The sequence below is a fragment of the Anguilla anguilla genome, chromosome 5 (genome assembly GCF_013347855.1).
Source record: "Anguilla anguilla isolate fAngAng1 chromosome 5, fAngAng1.pri, whole genome shotgun sequence".
NCBI classification, from domain to species: Eukaryota; Metazoa; Chordata; class Actinopteri; order Anguilliformes; family Anguillidae; genus Anguilla; species Anguilla anguilla.
In genome coordinates this window covers 52,211,352-52,228,653 of record NC_049205.1, presented here as the reverse complement: position 1 = coordinate 52,228,653, position 17,302 = coordinate 52,211,352, and the positions used below count along the sequence as shown (strand labels likewise).

General features: G+C 41.5%; 1 protein-coding gene across 2 annotated transcripts in view; it reads right to left on the bottom strand.

Moving 5' to 3' along the window:
* Positions 1–1,027: 1,027 nt before the first annotated feature.
* Positions 1,028–17,302, bottom strand: part of LOC118227905 (tumor protein p53-inducible protein 11-like) — a 43,889-nt gene continuing 27,614 nt past the window's right edge. Inside the window, exons 4-8 of one of the 2 annotated variants that reach the window (XM_035418957.1) lie at positions 11,094–11,152; positions 10,792–10,840; positions 8,559–8,655; positions 6,604–6,705; positions 1,028–5,783 (exon numbers count right to left, since the gene is read on the bottom strand). In XM_035418957.1, the coding sequence (XP_035274848.1) occupies positions 5,650–5,783; positions 6,604–6,705; positions 8,559–8,655; positions 10,792–10,840; positions 11,094–11,152 (441 nt within the window). In that variant the 3' untranslated portion in view covers positions 1,028–5,649. The remainder of the gene's footprint in view (positions 5,784–6,603; positions 6,706–8,558; positions 8,656–10,791; positions 10,841–11,093; positions 11,153–17,302) is intronic. The other variant, XM_035418956.1, reaches the window with a different exon arrangement.

The following is a 17,302-nucleotide window of genomic DNA, read 5'->3' as shown; positions in this document are numbered from 1 at the left end:
ATGCCCTAGCCAACAGGCCTGCAACCCAGGTTATGGTGCTGTGGACCGGGTGGACCTGTCCTGAGTGGGCAAGTAGCCACTCCCCAGTAGATGGATGTGTGCAGCTGCCCTGGCGTGAAGGCGCTCAGGAAGGTATGCGTAGCAACTACCACGGTGTGCTTATGGGTCAGTGCTCCATAGAGACTGTGCGGTGTCAGAGGGGTGGAGCCATGCAGATTATATGAACGATGAGTGATTCTGCACAGCAATGACCTAAAAGTACGAGCATGTTGCCCTGGTATGAATCAGGCTTACGAACCCGAGGTGCCGCAGGGAGGTATTGCCTGTGTCAGAAATGACCTAAAGAGCAATGTGATTCCTGCATCGTCCAATCCCTTATCTGAGATCAGCATTTAGTGCTGAAGGGGAGTTGGGAGTTGTTTGTAATGCAACTGTGGGGTACATTCCCGCACTGTACCTGAACCCCTGACCCCACAAACTGTTTTCCTGTGTGAACCCACCATGACTCTGGCTCTCTGTCTCTGCTCCAGCAGTGTGCACTTTTCTCTGGCAACTCGTTATTTATTTTCCTGTGATTGATTGGCCAGAGCTCTTATTTGTGTCATTGTGATTGGACAGAGAGTCTGAGTAGAGCATACCTTCCAGTCAGATGGAAAACAAATAATACATTTGCCCAGTTTCTCTATAGCCAAGAGCTTATTTTAGTCAAGCAAAGAGTCACAGGTACCAAAGTGGCTGGCAAAAGGCCATTTTGCCCACAAAAGTTAGATTACATCATTGCCCCTCCACAGAGTGTTTACAGTCCCATGAAATTGAACAGGCACCTTCTTTCATGAAAAGACAGTAGCATTCTCTGCCCTCTGTAGGCCACCGTTCAGCATTGCAGGTCATTTTTTCATAAATCATTCTCTCTCAAGAAACCTTGGTTACAAAATTGCCTCATAACTACACTTCTACAATAATCTTGGGAGCAGGTTTATTAGTGTTAATGCACACCTTCCACATGATGTAAGAAAGACAAGGAAGCTTCCAAAAAAAGAGTATTTTTAATCATCAGAATACATACACAATGTCCCAATGGGTCTTTTCAAAAGTTGGTAAGTACAATATGTCATTCAATATTTTCTGTCTCCAAAGCAAAGCAAAACAATGCAAATTTACAACAGCCATTCCCCTTTCAAGTACAATAAATATACAGATACATTTAGAACAAACCAACAGCAGTTTAATCATTACAGCATTTACACAAAAACATTTTGGCCATACACAGCTGAACAGCTGGGTTGAAAGTTTTTTTCCCCTCTAGACATTCTACCATTTGTGCCTGTATGACATGCTCTGAGCCCGCTATCACATAACATTCTCACAACATGCTGAGTAATCCCATCAGCAGCCTCTTCATATTGCAATAAAATTCTAGCCAACATTATCAGAACATTACAGTATGGCTTTTGCGAAGCAGAAAGCCAGACACTAATAGAGAAAGGATGGCTAGCTAAACTTACAGCAGCACAGTGGAGAAACGGCTAATCTCTTTACTCCTGACATGTAATGTAATTTAACACTATGTACATCATATCTGTTAATCCTATGATGGAGTGTCAAACGAAATTCCCAGGGGGCCCACAGTGTCTGGGGTTTTTTGTGGTTTTCTTTCAATCAGCTGCCAATTAAGGCCACGAGAACAAGATGTTTGGATTCTTTAGCCAATCATTTTCTGATTGGAACCACTAGTCCTGAGAACACCTTGATTACCAGCAGACACTGTGGCCCTCCAGGACTGGAGTTTGACACCTGTGTCCAATGAGTAAAGATGCTTTTTTAGATTAAATGTAAGGAATGGTTTTAAACAGGCTTTTTTTATTTGTTTAGACCAAACTACCCTCTGTCCCAGCTCCAAACATTTATTTATTTATTTACTTAATTAATTATTTGTTGCACCCAAAAACAAAGCAACTGTAAAATTAAAGCTTCTGGGACGTGTAAAGCAGGCTGGGGCACAAAATCATAAAAAGCCCCACAAGCCCTGAATTTCACATTCACAACGAGGGTGGTTGTTGTACAAACCAGAACATCTGCAGATCTAGTGAGCCAAAATAACTATGGCACCACACTGCTTTCCACTCCTCCTTCCAAAGCAGCTGCTGAACGTAGTCATTTAACCAGCCACCCGTATTATAGAGACTCCAGACATCTTGGCGGTTAGCGGATGACTCCGCTGCTGCCTGACACGCTGGCCTAAACTCCACACAGAGCCTGAGATCGTGAACCTCAAGGTGGCCTGCAGACCAGCCAGCTTCCTCCATGACTGCCGTTATAAACAATGTCCTTAACACAGGTCTGTAGCAGCAAGGCCGCCTCCTGACATTGAGACGATATGAACACGCTGGAATAGACTCACCACACACTTGTGATAAAGTGGCTCCTTTTTTCCCCTCCCATGGTCCTTCAGTTCTCACGTCAGGCTTTAACCTTCACTCAGACTGAATGGCGCACTTGTAGCCTAAACCTTCACTCAGATTAAGTGGGGTACTTGTAGCTCGGGGGTGGTTGGATGCATAATATGCCTTTTGTCTCTGAAGGCTGGATCTGGGATAAGTGGACTTGTACAAAAGTCATCCCCTCTCTCATCAAGACTGATAAATTTCTAACTACTCCATACCAGCAAAGAAGACAAATGAGTCACTCCCATAGACACAATACCCTAATGCACTTAATCTCTGTATACACAAAGAAAAGGTCTCAGGCAAGGTAGTGTGTGTAGCATTTAGCAAACAAACAATAAATCATTTTTTTCCTCTTGTACATCATCTTTTGGTGGTTAAAGTTACACTCAAAGAGATATGTTACTAATTAATGCTTACAGTAGAACATGCCACCAATTCCACTATTCTAACCTTGAGGGACACAAAACACATCCCGTCACCAAATAAAACAAAAAGACCAGATTTTCAATTTTAAAAATGAAAAAAAAAAAATGAAGGGATACTACAGGGGAGACCGATCATAGACATTCTAGAGAAAGTACCTCAATTTGCAGTCAAACAAATGAGAACCAGATTTTCTCTGTGCCTGTCAAAAAATCTCAGCAAGCACCAATGGCTAAACACTATTTACATTCATACAGTATGTACAAGAACAGAGTTAGCTTTAAGTTGTTGCTTCTTGAAAATTAAGGCAAGACTAAGGATATGTTGAGATTTTAATATCTGCTACATTAACACATTTATGTGACTGCAATACTGTACCGTAGTGAATAAAACAGTATAGTTCATTGTGCTACACCCGACAAACTCTGTGCTTAGAAAGTTAAAATAAAACACTAAGGATCATCTTCTGTCAGTTTCTGTGCCTCAAACCATGCTACTGAAGTTGCATCTAACTATAGACACACACAAACAAATGAGGGAACGCTTCAGCCAGGGAAGCATGCAATTCCAGTCCCTATCTCAAGAGCATTTGAGGGTTATAATTAGTTAGAACAGAGTCTAAAACATCAAGCCGCTTCAGTGAAAACATTTCTGCTTCCTGGTGAGGTCTTCCCAGACGCAAATAATCATCAAGGCTCAAGGTGAACATGGCTTTGTGCTCGTTCAACAATTTCGAAGACACACGTTAGCAGACCAACCCTGTGGTTACCTACTTGTAGCCCCAACAGAGCGGAGGGGATCTTATTAAAATTGAAGGGATTTGAACGGGTCTCTAAGGATGGGGGGTGGGTCTATGTGGAGGTGGGCAGAATGCTGGCCATTCAACAGAACACTACCATGTCTTTATATGCACTGCTACACAACGCCCATACCACCACACGCACTAAAAACCTCGCCCATAATGTGTCATGAGTTTCTCAGACTTTCTTGTTGTCATCTGACAACTGAAGTACCCACTCCTACAGGTCCCAAAGGCCTCAGGTTACAGCAGATTGATTTCCGTCTGAATACTGTCTGACTCACTGGCCTTTCTCCGTCATTATTTTAACTGAGCATACTCTACTCAGTCTATATAAAAGTATACAGGTTGGCTGTTTTGGCATTCACAACTTTTAAAGAAACGTGTTTTAGGGAGAGATTTTCACACGAGTTGGCTGACTTGCTTCATTATGCATTGAACCCAGTTCAAAGGTATATAGCAGCAGGTTATTTCAAGATCCCTACAGATATATAATTTTGACAAGTGCTTCAGTTCATTACACAGGCATGGAAAATAAACCAACACCATCAAACAGGAAGAAGAAAAAAATTATCGGTCCTTGCTTCTACAGCGTACAGCTAGAAACTAAAGGCAGAAACTATACAATGAATGCAACACTACTATGCAGCAGTGCTGAATACTGAACATTTTATAAGACACATGTACATAATATAAAACATCCTGGTCCTGCTCTGTGCTCTCATTAGTTATATTCAGAGCCACAATGACAGTAATGAATGTACAGAATGCTGAATTAACACTTCACTTAAAAACTGAACTGAATTCTTAGGGATATACGGAGACCTGCATTAAAGAACAAGTACCCAAATATCATACTTACAGCAGGAAATGAAAAGGTCCTATTAATTAACAAATAAATACATTTTGTATTACATATCCAAACAGCTGAGGATCAAAATGTTGTCAACACGTGGTACAAAGTTTTGAATTTACAGAGAGTAAAAGCAGCTTTCACACAGGAAAAAATAAACAGAACTGACCTGGAGTGACCTTGTCTAGTTCACAGTCCCAGTGTTTTGACCTTGATCAGTCAAACTGTACAGACCTGGCATGAAACCAGACTGTGTCAGTGAGAAGTTCTGGATTCAAGACACTAGTTCCTGGGTCCTGGGCCCTTAAATTACACTGCTGTGCTCTAGTCTGAATGCCATCATATAAAGGGGGCTAATTGAGTTTTGACTGTAGCAAAGATTGAGAAAGTTTGGCAAGCTATCTGGACAACTAAACAGACAGCTGACAACAGTATGTTGCACACGGAAACAAATAAACAAAAAAATCTCTTTCACAAACTAGCATGAACTATGTCTACCCTATGGTGTAAAACTATATTAGTCAATGAATGCCAGACAGCTGGAGTATATCAAACAAGAATTATACAGCTGAACATCTAGTCAGCTATAAGCTTTTGTCTAGCTGGCTGCAGCATCAGTATTGAACTCTAAATGTCTATGACAATGTGCAAGATACTACTTTTTCCATTTTGCTCACACACTCCACATCAGCGCAGACAGATTTAGCTAGATGAACAACGTATGGAATAAAAACACTGCTGGACAGAGGCACATGTATCATCTTTGTACATATCATTCTGTTGTTCAGCTCCACAAAGAGACACTCCCTATGCATGCTGTGCAAAAACTAATGAGAATGCAAAGAAACTATACATGCAAAGAGACTAGAACAGCTTTCATTGATATCTGCCCAGTACCAGGTTGATGGCAGTGGGAACCAACCCTGTGGCCCCAACAGAAAGAAGGAGGTCTTATATTTAAACAGAGGGGATTTTAATTGGTCCCTAAGGGTGGAGGGTGGGTCTATGTGGAGGTGGGCAGGGTGCTGGCCATTTTACAGAACACTACCCTGTCCCATTCTCCGCTGCTACTTAACACTCATGCTAGCCCCACCCACCAACCTCTCCCATAATGCATCTTGAGTTTCTCAGATCTTCTTGGGGCGACGTCCCAGATGGTAGTAGTAGATGAGGGTGATAATGAGGAAGAACACTTGACTGAGGAGGAGGAGGATGGCAGCACTGGACACTGAGCCAAGCTCCACGAGGATGATGGACATCACTGCCAATGACACACACAGGAAGTAAAATTTATGAAAGACTAATACACATATAAATGTACTATACTCTCAGGGGAACATCAATTATATGCGTGGGTTGGTTGATTTCAACCAACTGCATATGTATTATGCACTCATATATATACTACAGGGACATATACAAACAATTCATTAAGTACAGAGATGTGCTGCCATCCTTTGGCCTCATCTATCATAACAGTGCATTGTGACAACATTGATGGGAGTCCATTGTTGTCTTTCAGCTGCACTTACAGCTAACAACCACCAGAGGGCTGTGTACTTCTGCAAAATGACTGCAGGAGGCAGCTTTGCACTGGGAATTACTAAGACGAGTGATTAGCAAACCTTCTGAACCAGACCCCGCTCTATGAAGAAAAAATATGAACTGTAAACCAGCTTACTAAAGCATAGCCTGACATGTTATGAAATATGGTATTATAGTGTGTGTATGTATATTCCAAAACAACTGAATGTACACTAAATAATTCAGCGCTTGTAACGTTCAATGATTAATACGACCAGAGTAAATGTAAAAAGGAAAGTGCATAATGTAGTAAGCTATTATTCATGAATCTCAACTCCTCCCATGACCCATCAGTGGATCTTTACCCACAGTATGGTAACTGCTGCCACTGTGAGAACAGTGAAATATAAATGATAAAAGTGAAATGGCAGGCCTCGCATTTCTAAAGTGAAATGGCAGGCCTCGCATTTCTAAAGTGAAATGGCAGGCCTCACATTTCTAACAATAAAAAGGGGGAGATATGATTCTGCTTGCTGTAGAGGAGTCCTGAAGCTCACCTAAAAACTGCACTCCATAGTAGCAGGCCTCAGTGAGCAGGGTCCACTGAATGATGACTTTCTCAGCAGTGTACAGGCCATTCCACATGATGAGAGAAATACCTGTGGACAGGAGCAAACACTCACATCTAAGAATCAGTAATAATCAGCCATAAAAGTGCTGAGCACTATCAGCAATAGCAGTGAAAACAGTAGTAACCGCTGTTCACGGTTTCATATTTCACTGAACACAGTGGAATAAAGAAGACCAGAGGGCATTCCAGTCTCATTTCATTCCAGTCCTCTTCCTTCACACTGAAAAACCACAGTCAACTTCATCAACCGGCCGACCTTCCCCTCAGCATGTCCAGCAGCACTACCTATCCAGTTCAGCAGGGGTCGTGCCGGCTGGGGAGCTGAATGTACACATATATATTTATATTTACAGGCACGTACGCGCACACGCACTCACTCCTCACCCTCATGCCCCCACCGTGTGCCATCTGCCGGAAAACTAATCTTCCCTCTCCTCCTGTCTCACCACCACCCTCTTGGCCGTTGATTAAAGAGGTCATCACCCAAACGGAGACCATCTCACACCTGGCATCTCTGCGGGAGCTCAGGATGACGCTTGGTAAGGAGGTGGGCCTCGTGCGCGCGCCACCTACCACCACAGATTCTAAAGACCGACCAGATGGTCAGCTCCTGTGTTCCTCGCATCCTCTCTGCTTCCCTAACAATAGGAGGTCCCGGTTGGTAGAAGGAGTCTCCTGCGCATTATGATAGTACAGGACATCCACTGCCAAAGAACTGATCTTGGTTACGGCCCCTGGAGGAGCAACAGGAGATGGTGGAGGCTGTCTGGCTGTGTCTAGAGTAATGATCCCTACTGAACAGCCACAGTGACATCTGGTGAAGACAATCAATGCAGCTCCACGCCAAGAGCTTGAAATCAGTAGCAGCGGAATCTTTTTTTTATTTTTTAACTACACAGTCTTTCAGAAATCACGAGCAAATGGGAAGGTCTCATATGGGAGACGGACCCTGTGCGCTTCACAATTTCACACTTCCGCAAACTCATCTGCTTCCGCGGTTTCTCATCCCTGGCGGGTTGAGTGGTGCCGTTGTGGACCACTGCCAGGCAACACCTCTGAAGGCTTCACTGCTCCACAAGGAGGCTGTTATATTAACCGCCTGTGTCCTCAAATAACATGTCCAACACCCTTCCCCACTGCAGAAAGTAGAAATCAGACAGTAGGAATAATCCCCACAGTGTGCTCACTAACAGTACCACAATCAGTGCATTGGCTGGAAGTCACACAGAGTCGGCTTTAATGCACAATTAAAAAAGGGACGTAGTGTAGGCGTGGTGTCGAGAAACTGGAGGAGCTCTCCTCGCATCTGGTGGCCCAATCAGACTTTAATAGCTGGACCCTCCCGTGGTGCCAGTCTAAACACAATCACAGGTCCGTTTATAACTCTGCCCAGCAATGACCCTGATCTGTCAGCCAAACTGCCCGCTTCATCACTGAACCCAGTTAGCTTCAGTGCCTTTGGAGGTCTGAAAGAACAACACCAATCGGATGATTAAATATTAAACCGCACTGTTAAATATTAATGTCTAAAGCAACCCCACTGCTCTCTGTAACAGGAGTTTAATGCAATTGGACTATAGACCAGGAAGTGAAAGAGGAGCTTCGGCGTATGCGATTTGACTCCGCAGATGTCTGTCAGCAGATGGAATTCCATTTCTTTTGTTTTAAGGATCCTACTTATTTGGTCGATTCCTATACAGAAAATTGTGCTGGAACTGTTTCAATAAAATGTGCAAATACAATTTTCTTTATCATTACAATGATGATGATAATGATGATGATGATGACATTTAATAAATTAATAATAGTAACAATAAGTACTATTTATACTAGTCATATTTACAAGAAGCTGAAGTGAAAAAGAAGAATGATGACACTTACTGAGCAGAGCTCCTCCATAGAGTCGGACGGTGACTCGTGTGGTGGAGAGCTGATCATCGAACACGATCTCGTAGATCTGGTTTGGGAACACCAGAGCCTGCAAGAGAGGGAGCGACAGACACGGTCACACCATCGCCGGCGCGGCTGCCAGTGAGTTTACACCACAGACTCGCCAGATCCACACCGAACTGACATGTTTGTTTGATGACTGCTGACAGGAAACTAAAAGGTGAGGTGAGATTTTGTCAAGCCCACCGCGACCGCCACAGGATAACAACTTAATGAAGACCCAGCAAAGTGTGGTTGCCCTCCACCAATCATAACATCAGTACACAGGTTTGCACTGCATGTAGGCCACTAACCCCTCGTGTATTACAACACAACCCATATTCATTTCCTTTGTAGCCACCCTTCATCCAAATCAGACGGATTAAACATTATCCTGTTACTCATAGAGCTGGATATGTTCCAGGCCATGTACTTTTTTCTCAAGGGCACAAGGGCAAAGTTCTCACCTGGGATTTGAACCGGCAACAACCGCAGCTCTTAAACCCCGACGTGCACGCACTGTGCTCCTAAGTTACACGCGAGCTGCGTGTGCCTAACTGGGTGAATGGCGCTCTCTGAAAGAGGGGTGCTAGGGGGTAATCAGTGAAAAGTATGCACAAAAGGGGCACACAACATGTTTACACTTAGTTTCAACATGAGCTTATTTATTTTTAATTGAATCTATTTTTCATCTAGTTATTTATTTTTTAAACTATTTATTTACCCAAATTCTCATTCTCTAGCAAGCCATGGAAGCACACATACATTTTATCATTTATACTCAGTGCATGCCATTCACTTTTTCAGTTTTGCTGCTTCTAATTTTCAGACTAATTAGACAAGTTAAAATGAGCGAATGCTTTATCACCCCTGCAGGGAAACTGTTCTCTTCATACATACTTTTTTTTTGTTAAAATCAGGCTCGCTGAAAACTGAGAGAGGAAAGGAATTCGCAGGAGGAAGGAAAGAACGCTGCTCTAAGACTGGCGCAGCCAAGTGCTTCCTGAAGACCTCTCTAAAGACCACGGGGCAGAGGGGCAGTCTACAGACAGAGTGCAGTCTAAGCCTAAGCTGCCTGCACGGCCTGAGCCTGAGCCCGTCTCAGTCCCTCCAAGCACATCCTCCCCCTCACTCCCTCGTCACACCGGGCCCGGCTGGATCGGACGCCTGAGCCAATTAGCCCCGCAGAGCAAGCGTGCCGTACGGTGATGGGCTGTCTGCCGAGGTGACGGCTAATCCTCTACACCGGCCCCCGCTCTGCTCCACTGGGGGGGATCACCGCACTCAGCCAAAATGGGCCCATAATCAGACGTGTTTAAAAGTGCCGGCAGAGCAGCGCGTGGATGCGCACAGCTCTGTGCTAATCACTGTAGGCGACACTCTCCAGAGCGGGACTGGCCCAGCCCTGTTCCTGGAGATCTACCATCCTGCCCGGTTTTCACTCCAAGCCTGACAAAGCATGCCTCGTTCAACAGCGGGAAATCTTGTTGAGCTGCTAATTAGTAGAACCAGGTGTACGAAATTAGGGTTGAAAAGAAAACCTACGGGACGGTAGATCTCCAGGAACAAGTTTGGACAGCCCAGCTCTAGAGTTACTGGAAAATAATGTGGACAGTGCTGCGAAACTAGACTGGAAAGAAGGGGGCAGTAGAGAAAGATTAGGCTCAAAGCGGACGAACATTACATCACAAAGGGAGGAGTGAAGGGACTTGAAGGGACTCATGCAATGTTTCAAAGGACTCAAAAGCATATTTGTATACCAAATATATAAACATATATATTGCAGAAAATATGGGTATGGCTTCAGAACGCAGGTTAAAGCTCAAGTGGCACATGCTTAAATAAACATCGTTCAACTGGAGCTCCTTGGCATAGTTTAAAAGCTATGATGTGCCTCTGATAAATTAACATCTGTTCACTTTATAAAAAATGACTTACAGTATAAAAGTTCACAAATCTTCCTCCTCTTGTCTTAGATACCAGAACATTCAGAATCCCAACACAGACCTTAAACATCAGGGCTCTGCTGGGATTTGATTAAAATCAGAATTGGCTAAATGGATGTATAGTAAAATGTTTGGGTAAAGTTACGTACAGAAATTCACAATAATGTGAAAAGCTTAAGGTGGGCTGAATGACCCACTGTCACGTTTCTTGTTTTTGTTACTGTGCCTGGGCTACGTACCATTAAAGCCATAATTGTGAACATCACCGCAGAAATTAGGATCCATCCCCTGTAACAAAACACAGTTCAGGGCATCAGTAGAGCAAACCAATGGTCACACCTGCAGTGAGCACATACTCCTAAACACAGAGGAATAAGCACAACATCTCCCATACAGTTTTCAGTTACTGTGCTGTCTCTAATGAGACCACGCAATACAATGCTCTGACCCCACCTCACCCCCATGACAAACACACACTGGGGCACTTCGGAAAGGCTCCTCATCCCTCCACAGAAATCACAGGTGCTGAAGTGCCTCTTACCTCAGCCCTAAGGGCTCTCGCACGGCAAATTTCATTTCATTCCCAAGCATTTGGCTTATCTGCAGAGGGGGAAAAAGGAAGAGTTACTTCAAAGAGTTACTTTAAACGGGGCCAAGACTTGCTTCTGGCGGTCACTCTTAGATTGTATGAATATACTAGCACATTCAGCTATTTTTTTTCGGCCACTCTTTCTCCCTGATTTTTTCAAATCCCCAAAGTTGGAAGGCCCAATCACATTCCTCAGGTCAATTCATCACTGAAACGTCCCCTGTCAGCGTGCAAGATGCAGACACGCTGACAGCCTCTGTCCCTTATCACCGTGCAGTCAACTGGCTGAGCTGTGCAGCCATTGCACCTGGGGAGATAACTCCAAGCGCAGCTGGTGCAAACAGACCTCAGGTGCCCTGGATGATACCACAGCCAATTATGTGCCATCTTACAAGGCTGCCAGCCACAGTCAGCACTGGCGTGATTAGGCAGACTTTGGGGCGTGTCGCAAACTTCAATTATATGGCTTGGAGTGCTATAATAGAGTTGGGGGTGTTAAACACAGTAATGGGAAGAGAATCACCAAGAAGTTTTTTAATTAGAACAAGTTCATTTTTAACTTGGAGCAATCACAGACGGAGATTAAGCAGGTGGCAGGAACTCAATTAATTTAGTCTTTCAGGATTTATTAATAGAAGACTATATTTAACCTCAAACTGTAATTGGATGAGGAAGACCATTACCCTTGTTTAAAAAAAAATCTGTTGGCAGCTCACAGTCAACTCAGACCTGATGGATTCACGCTTGTGGGTGTCTTCAGGCTGGATTAAGAGATGACTATACCCAGAGGAACACTGATTTGTGCAAGTGTATCCCTGGATACCTTAATAGTATCCCCAAAAGTAACAACAAGAGTCCACGAGTCAATAAAAATAAACACATGAAATTACAATAAAAACCATGTATAAAATAAGAACCCACACATTTGTAGCTTGCCTGATTGATTCAGTAGTAACAATTCAATGCAGCTCTGATAAAGCTATGCAACTTATTAATCAAGAATCACATGTGACTGGAGAATAATGCCATTTTAACCAATCGATTTAAGGTATCGTATTATCGAAAAAGACAAGTGAAGCTCCTCTTTGTGTCGTAACATAGCAGAATCAAAACAAAAACAATTAAAGGGAAATGCCAGCGTTGTAATTAAAGTTACATTTAATGACATGTTTTGAGTTATAATAATGTACAAAAAGAGAATTTAAACAGTTTTCTAACTCCGCTCGAATATCAGGGATGGCTTGTAAAATTTAACTGACAAGCAACACATAGAAGCTTTAGCCTCAAAGGGTTTGCGATTGATGTCGGTTTGGCTTTTAATGGATTTCAATTACTCAGCTCCGTGCACTGTAGCTCTTGATGCACAGATTAAGTGGACCTGCTTCAGGGCATATTGAATTTCAAATGTGCAGAATATTGAATAAAAACCACCAAAATTAACATTTAATTACAGAATAATCCCGCAGTGTGTTTAACAGAACACACGTGTTTTCTGACTCTCCAAGGCCAGTGCATGTGCTTGCCACCGCTAATCGCTACAAGTAGCCATCTTATTATTAGGAGGCGAAGCACCTTAGGAGCACAGTTGCCCTCATCACACATGGCAGGTCTGTGGAGAGCTTTAACGGTAATGCAAGTACACAGCATGGCCTGGCTTTCATGGTGGCACTACAGCATTGCTTCGCTTGTTTTGATTTTTTAAGCTCATAACAATCATATTGTAAATCGTAAAGGGTCATGAAGCTCAGTACGCATGTGCATCTCCTCACGTTGGAACATTTTTTGTCAGTCTACCAATTTTGTCTTTCCACCACATTCCCAAAATATGGAGTTACAACAAAACAGTATGGCCACAGAAAGCCAATTAATGCATGTTATTAAATTTAAGCCAAAAGTGAGTGAGAACTGTCGCAAATCTCAGTGTAAATCTAAATACACACATAAAGCACTACATATTTTAAAAATTTACTCAACGTTTCATTATGATAAAGGATGTCATGAGCCAACAAAACTACACCATTTGTTCACCTGCAAAAAACTTAAGGTATATACAAACAACTTGCTGGTTTGTTTTTCTAAACGTTTCTTTTCAATGATGCAAATCTTGAGTTTCCATTAAACAATATGACCACCACAGGAAAATGAATTTGCAATTATTTCCATAATTTTCTCTAATAAATTGCAAAAATGGCAACAAAACACAGGTTGATTATCAAACATGTATACTGTAGGTGTATGTCGGACATCTGCAGACCCATTAAGTAATCAAGTCCTTCATTTGAGCAAATGGTGGTGTTATAATGTTGATAATATATAAAAAAATGTATATATATATATATATTTTTTTTTTTACTCCAGCTGTGAAGTTTGATGCTAATTAACAACAATACAATAACCATAGAAGCACAAAACATGATAAACATTTTTGTAATTGACATTTATCAGGCCAGTATTACAGTTTTTTATTTCTTAGTGAAAAAATCTAAATGCACACTCTCACTGACTTGATTTTTTTAATTATTGAATTTAACTGTGCTCTTAAAAACATGGCTGCACTGTTGTATTCAATTCATGAATTTAATAATGTATACAAATTAGGAATAAAAGTAGTAACCATTGGGAATTGGTGCTTTTATGCTAAGCGACTTGCAAAAGTGCATTGCACATGGTAAGAACACACTATGAGAGCTAATGGTGATACACTAGCCATATAGTCTTCAACCTCCTCTGGTTGCTACTGTTAAATGCACTTCTCAGTGGTGAATGCTAGAATGCGATTGATCTTCAAGTGCTGAAATTCCGGGTTCTCCAGCAACACTGTCACAGTGCTCAGTTCTAATAACCGTTTCCAAAGCAGGCATAAAACCATTAAGTTCTACATGAAATATTTACGACTGTTGACCGTATGACTTTCCAGTCTGAGGTTCAGAATTCAACTATTGTAATACATAATTATTTCAGTTATTTTCAGTGAACAACAATCTGCTACACATGTTTTTAACACATACTTTGTAAACCGGCCCCCTTTACCTTCCAGCTACTGCAATACCTTATCCACAGAATGCAGATCTGTTTAATAATCCCCGTCAGTGCCCAAGCTGCATCCTGTTTCAGACTCGATTATTTCTCTAAAAAGCCATAACACCACAGGCATACAGAGTCTTGATTATGATGGTCACAAAGGCTGACCCCTGTCTGCCTCTCTTCCCTCATCTCAATGATTTCCCCCAAAAGCACATCTTCCTCTTCCACAGAAGGAGATCTGAGATTGTTCCCATTTTGAAATCTGGTGACCCTACACCTGTAAGTAATTAGACAGACAGCTTTTTCTTTGCAATACTGGGAGAAAACACCGTTCTCTCCAAATATTTTACTGAACATACATTCAGATATTGTAAGCCATTCGGACAGAAACCAACTGCTTTTACGGTCCTCTTTTTGCTGAAGATGTTCCCCTTAATGATGGGAAAATTGCAGGTGCAACCTGAATTCAGTGATGAGCTCCAGCTCCTGTGCTGCTCAAACTGAAGGACTTAAACCTCTTCAGTAGACTCCTTTCAATGCCCCCCCCCCCCCCATCTACTTTGGGCCCCACCTATTTTCAGTATAGCCACAAACTTACTTCAGCGTGCAAAACCTATACATACACAACACAGTAATCCAGTTGGCAGTATGTTTTATTGAAAAGCGTAGGTGAAAACACATGACAAATCAATAATTTTTTAGATTTTTCTACTCTTTCTGTTCCTCCATACAAAAACCCATATGGTCACGTCTTTACTTCAGAAATGTACAGCTCTATGGAATCTGCTTTATCAAATCTTCATATTCCTCACATTTCTTCAAAGAGGAAGATTTCATAATCTTCATGACAAAAGCTGTCACCAATCACCCCATGCTGTACATGGCTTCCTTTTGAAAGAATCTGTCCTCTATCATCACAATTCTTTCACCTTCCACCGTCACACAGCTTTCAATCTTTCTCTTTGCATTTTTTCATCTCTGTATTTCTTAGGTCACCATCTATAGCACAATCTTTAACTATGCATATTTCATATCTTTTCATTTTTCTGTCTCTCCCTAGAAGAAAAAAAAACAAAAGAAACCAAAGAAACCTTTTATCAGAAAGGAACAATCTGTAAAGCTTCTCAGATAAGCAATGTCTCTCTATTTACTGATTCTCACTATAAATACAAACTAAAAAAACTCCAAACTACTGTAAATATCAAAGCACTGCAAATATAGCACACATAGCAATTTCTATCAATATTGATCTGCATAATTATTAATGTTTCCAATTAAGATCAATTATTATTCTTCCATTATTTTTCAATTACATTTGAATGAAAATATTCCAATGATTACTATAATGGCCATATTCTCACAAATGTCCTTGTAGAGTTAATAACAGAAAAATAATTTTTGAAATGTATGATACCAGCTCCACTGTTCCCTTAGATTTGCAGATGGTTGTTTTTCTTGATGTTTGATTGACACAGTATGAGAGAAGTGGGCAGGCTTTGCATTGTTTTTAAGAATCTAAATTGAAAAATGCCCTACCCAAACAAATCAGACAGCCCCCATCCCATCTAAGCACAGGTTTCTTTTAATTTTTAATGATTTATCCAAATCAACTTTTAATTGATTTAAAATCTTCATATCCTGTGTTATTTGTCATTTTTTAAAAATGTATTACTGTGTTTTACCATTTGCCCATTTTATTTTTTCTCACTGCATGCAACTCGGGCAGAAGTAGAAACTCTAAATGAATGGCACTTGTAGAAAAAAACGTTTAATACACTAGCAAATGTTTAATACACTTGTAAATGTGTAATACACCGGTAAAACTAGATGACTCTTTTGCCATTACGCAATGCAAGCAAACTTAAGTGGCTGCTTCAAAAAGCAACCATTTGAAGCGGGCAAAGTATTTTTTTAAGAGACAAAATTAACATGCATGTCTTTAAGAAATGCAGAAAAATAAAGAAGAAATACAAAAATAAATCAGGAGTAGCACCATCACTAAATACAGTGACACAGTGACTATGCTGGTAAAACTGGCTATCCAGCAGACACTGCCACAACCCCTGCCACAGGCTGCTCTTATTAGTCTACTTTAGCAGCAGCATGAAAGAATAGCATAATAAGAAAATTAATTACAGATCCTAATAGATCAATTTATTCCGAGTCCTGCAGTGTTGTGAGAACAGTTCAAAACACACTGAAACCAGAAGGATGTGCTCGTATGCTAGTCCGAAATAAGGAAACACTGCAAGGAAAATAAATGTTTCAAAAAAATAAATTGCAATGACAACATCACAGGTCAACAATGCTCAGCAGTTTATGGATCCACAGAGAGAAATCCAAAGTCAGTTGTTTTTCAAACACGTTCAAACACGTCATCTCCATTCTCAAAATAACATCATCTGCCATTGATGGTGCGTTTCCCTCGTTACTGATTTACCTGAACATTAACAGTAACTTAAATTTCCCCAGGTAATCTCACCACATTAACCACAACATTAGTGAGTCAAAATAAACAGGTGAGTGAGTGCCATTGGCAGGGGAAGTGGGGGCTAGAGCATTTTAAAAATCCACTTTTACTCATGGAGTTTGTTTGAGCAGGTAAGGCTGAAAGCTGCAATAAGGCATACTGGACTACACGTACTGCTATCCCCGAATGCCAGCCTCTTCCAGTGGAGTACCCCACTATTTCACATCCCAGTGCCTGCTGAGTACAAGAGTTAGACTTATTGGATTTGTGTGAGTGTCCAAATAACTGAAGGGCTGTTTGTGAAAGCTGCTGCTGGTGCTGCTGCTACTGCTGCTGCTTGAGGATTGCCTTTACATAGGACTACTGCATTTGTTGGTAGCTCATCAAAAGAAGACATTGTGTTAAATTCATTCCACATTTCTGTTAGCCATTAACCTCTTGATAAAATGTGCCTTGAATGACTGACCTCCTGATAATTTAGATTCGGTAGTAAATATATTTAACCTGAACACATGGTCTAAATGCTTAATTGGGAAAATGCATGTGCAAACTACATTACCAGCAGCTAAAGACCGGTTGCTAAGAGATGATTGCAGCTCAAGGGTGTCCAACGAAAAACCAGAGGGAGAAAACAAGACTACAAATGTGCTCTAAATGTGTATATTAC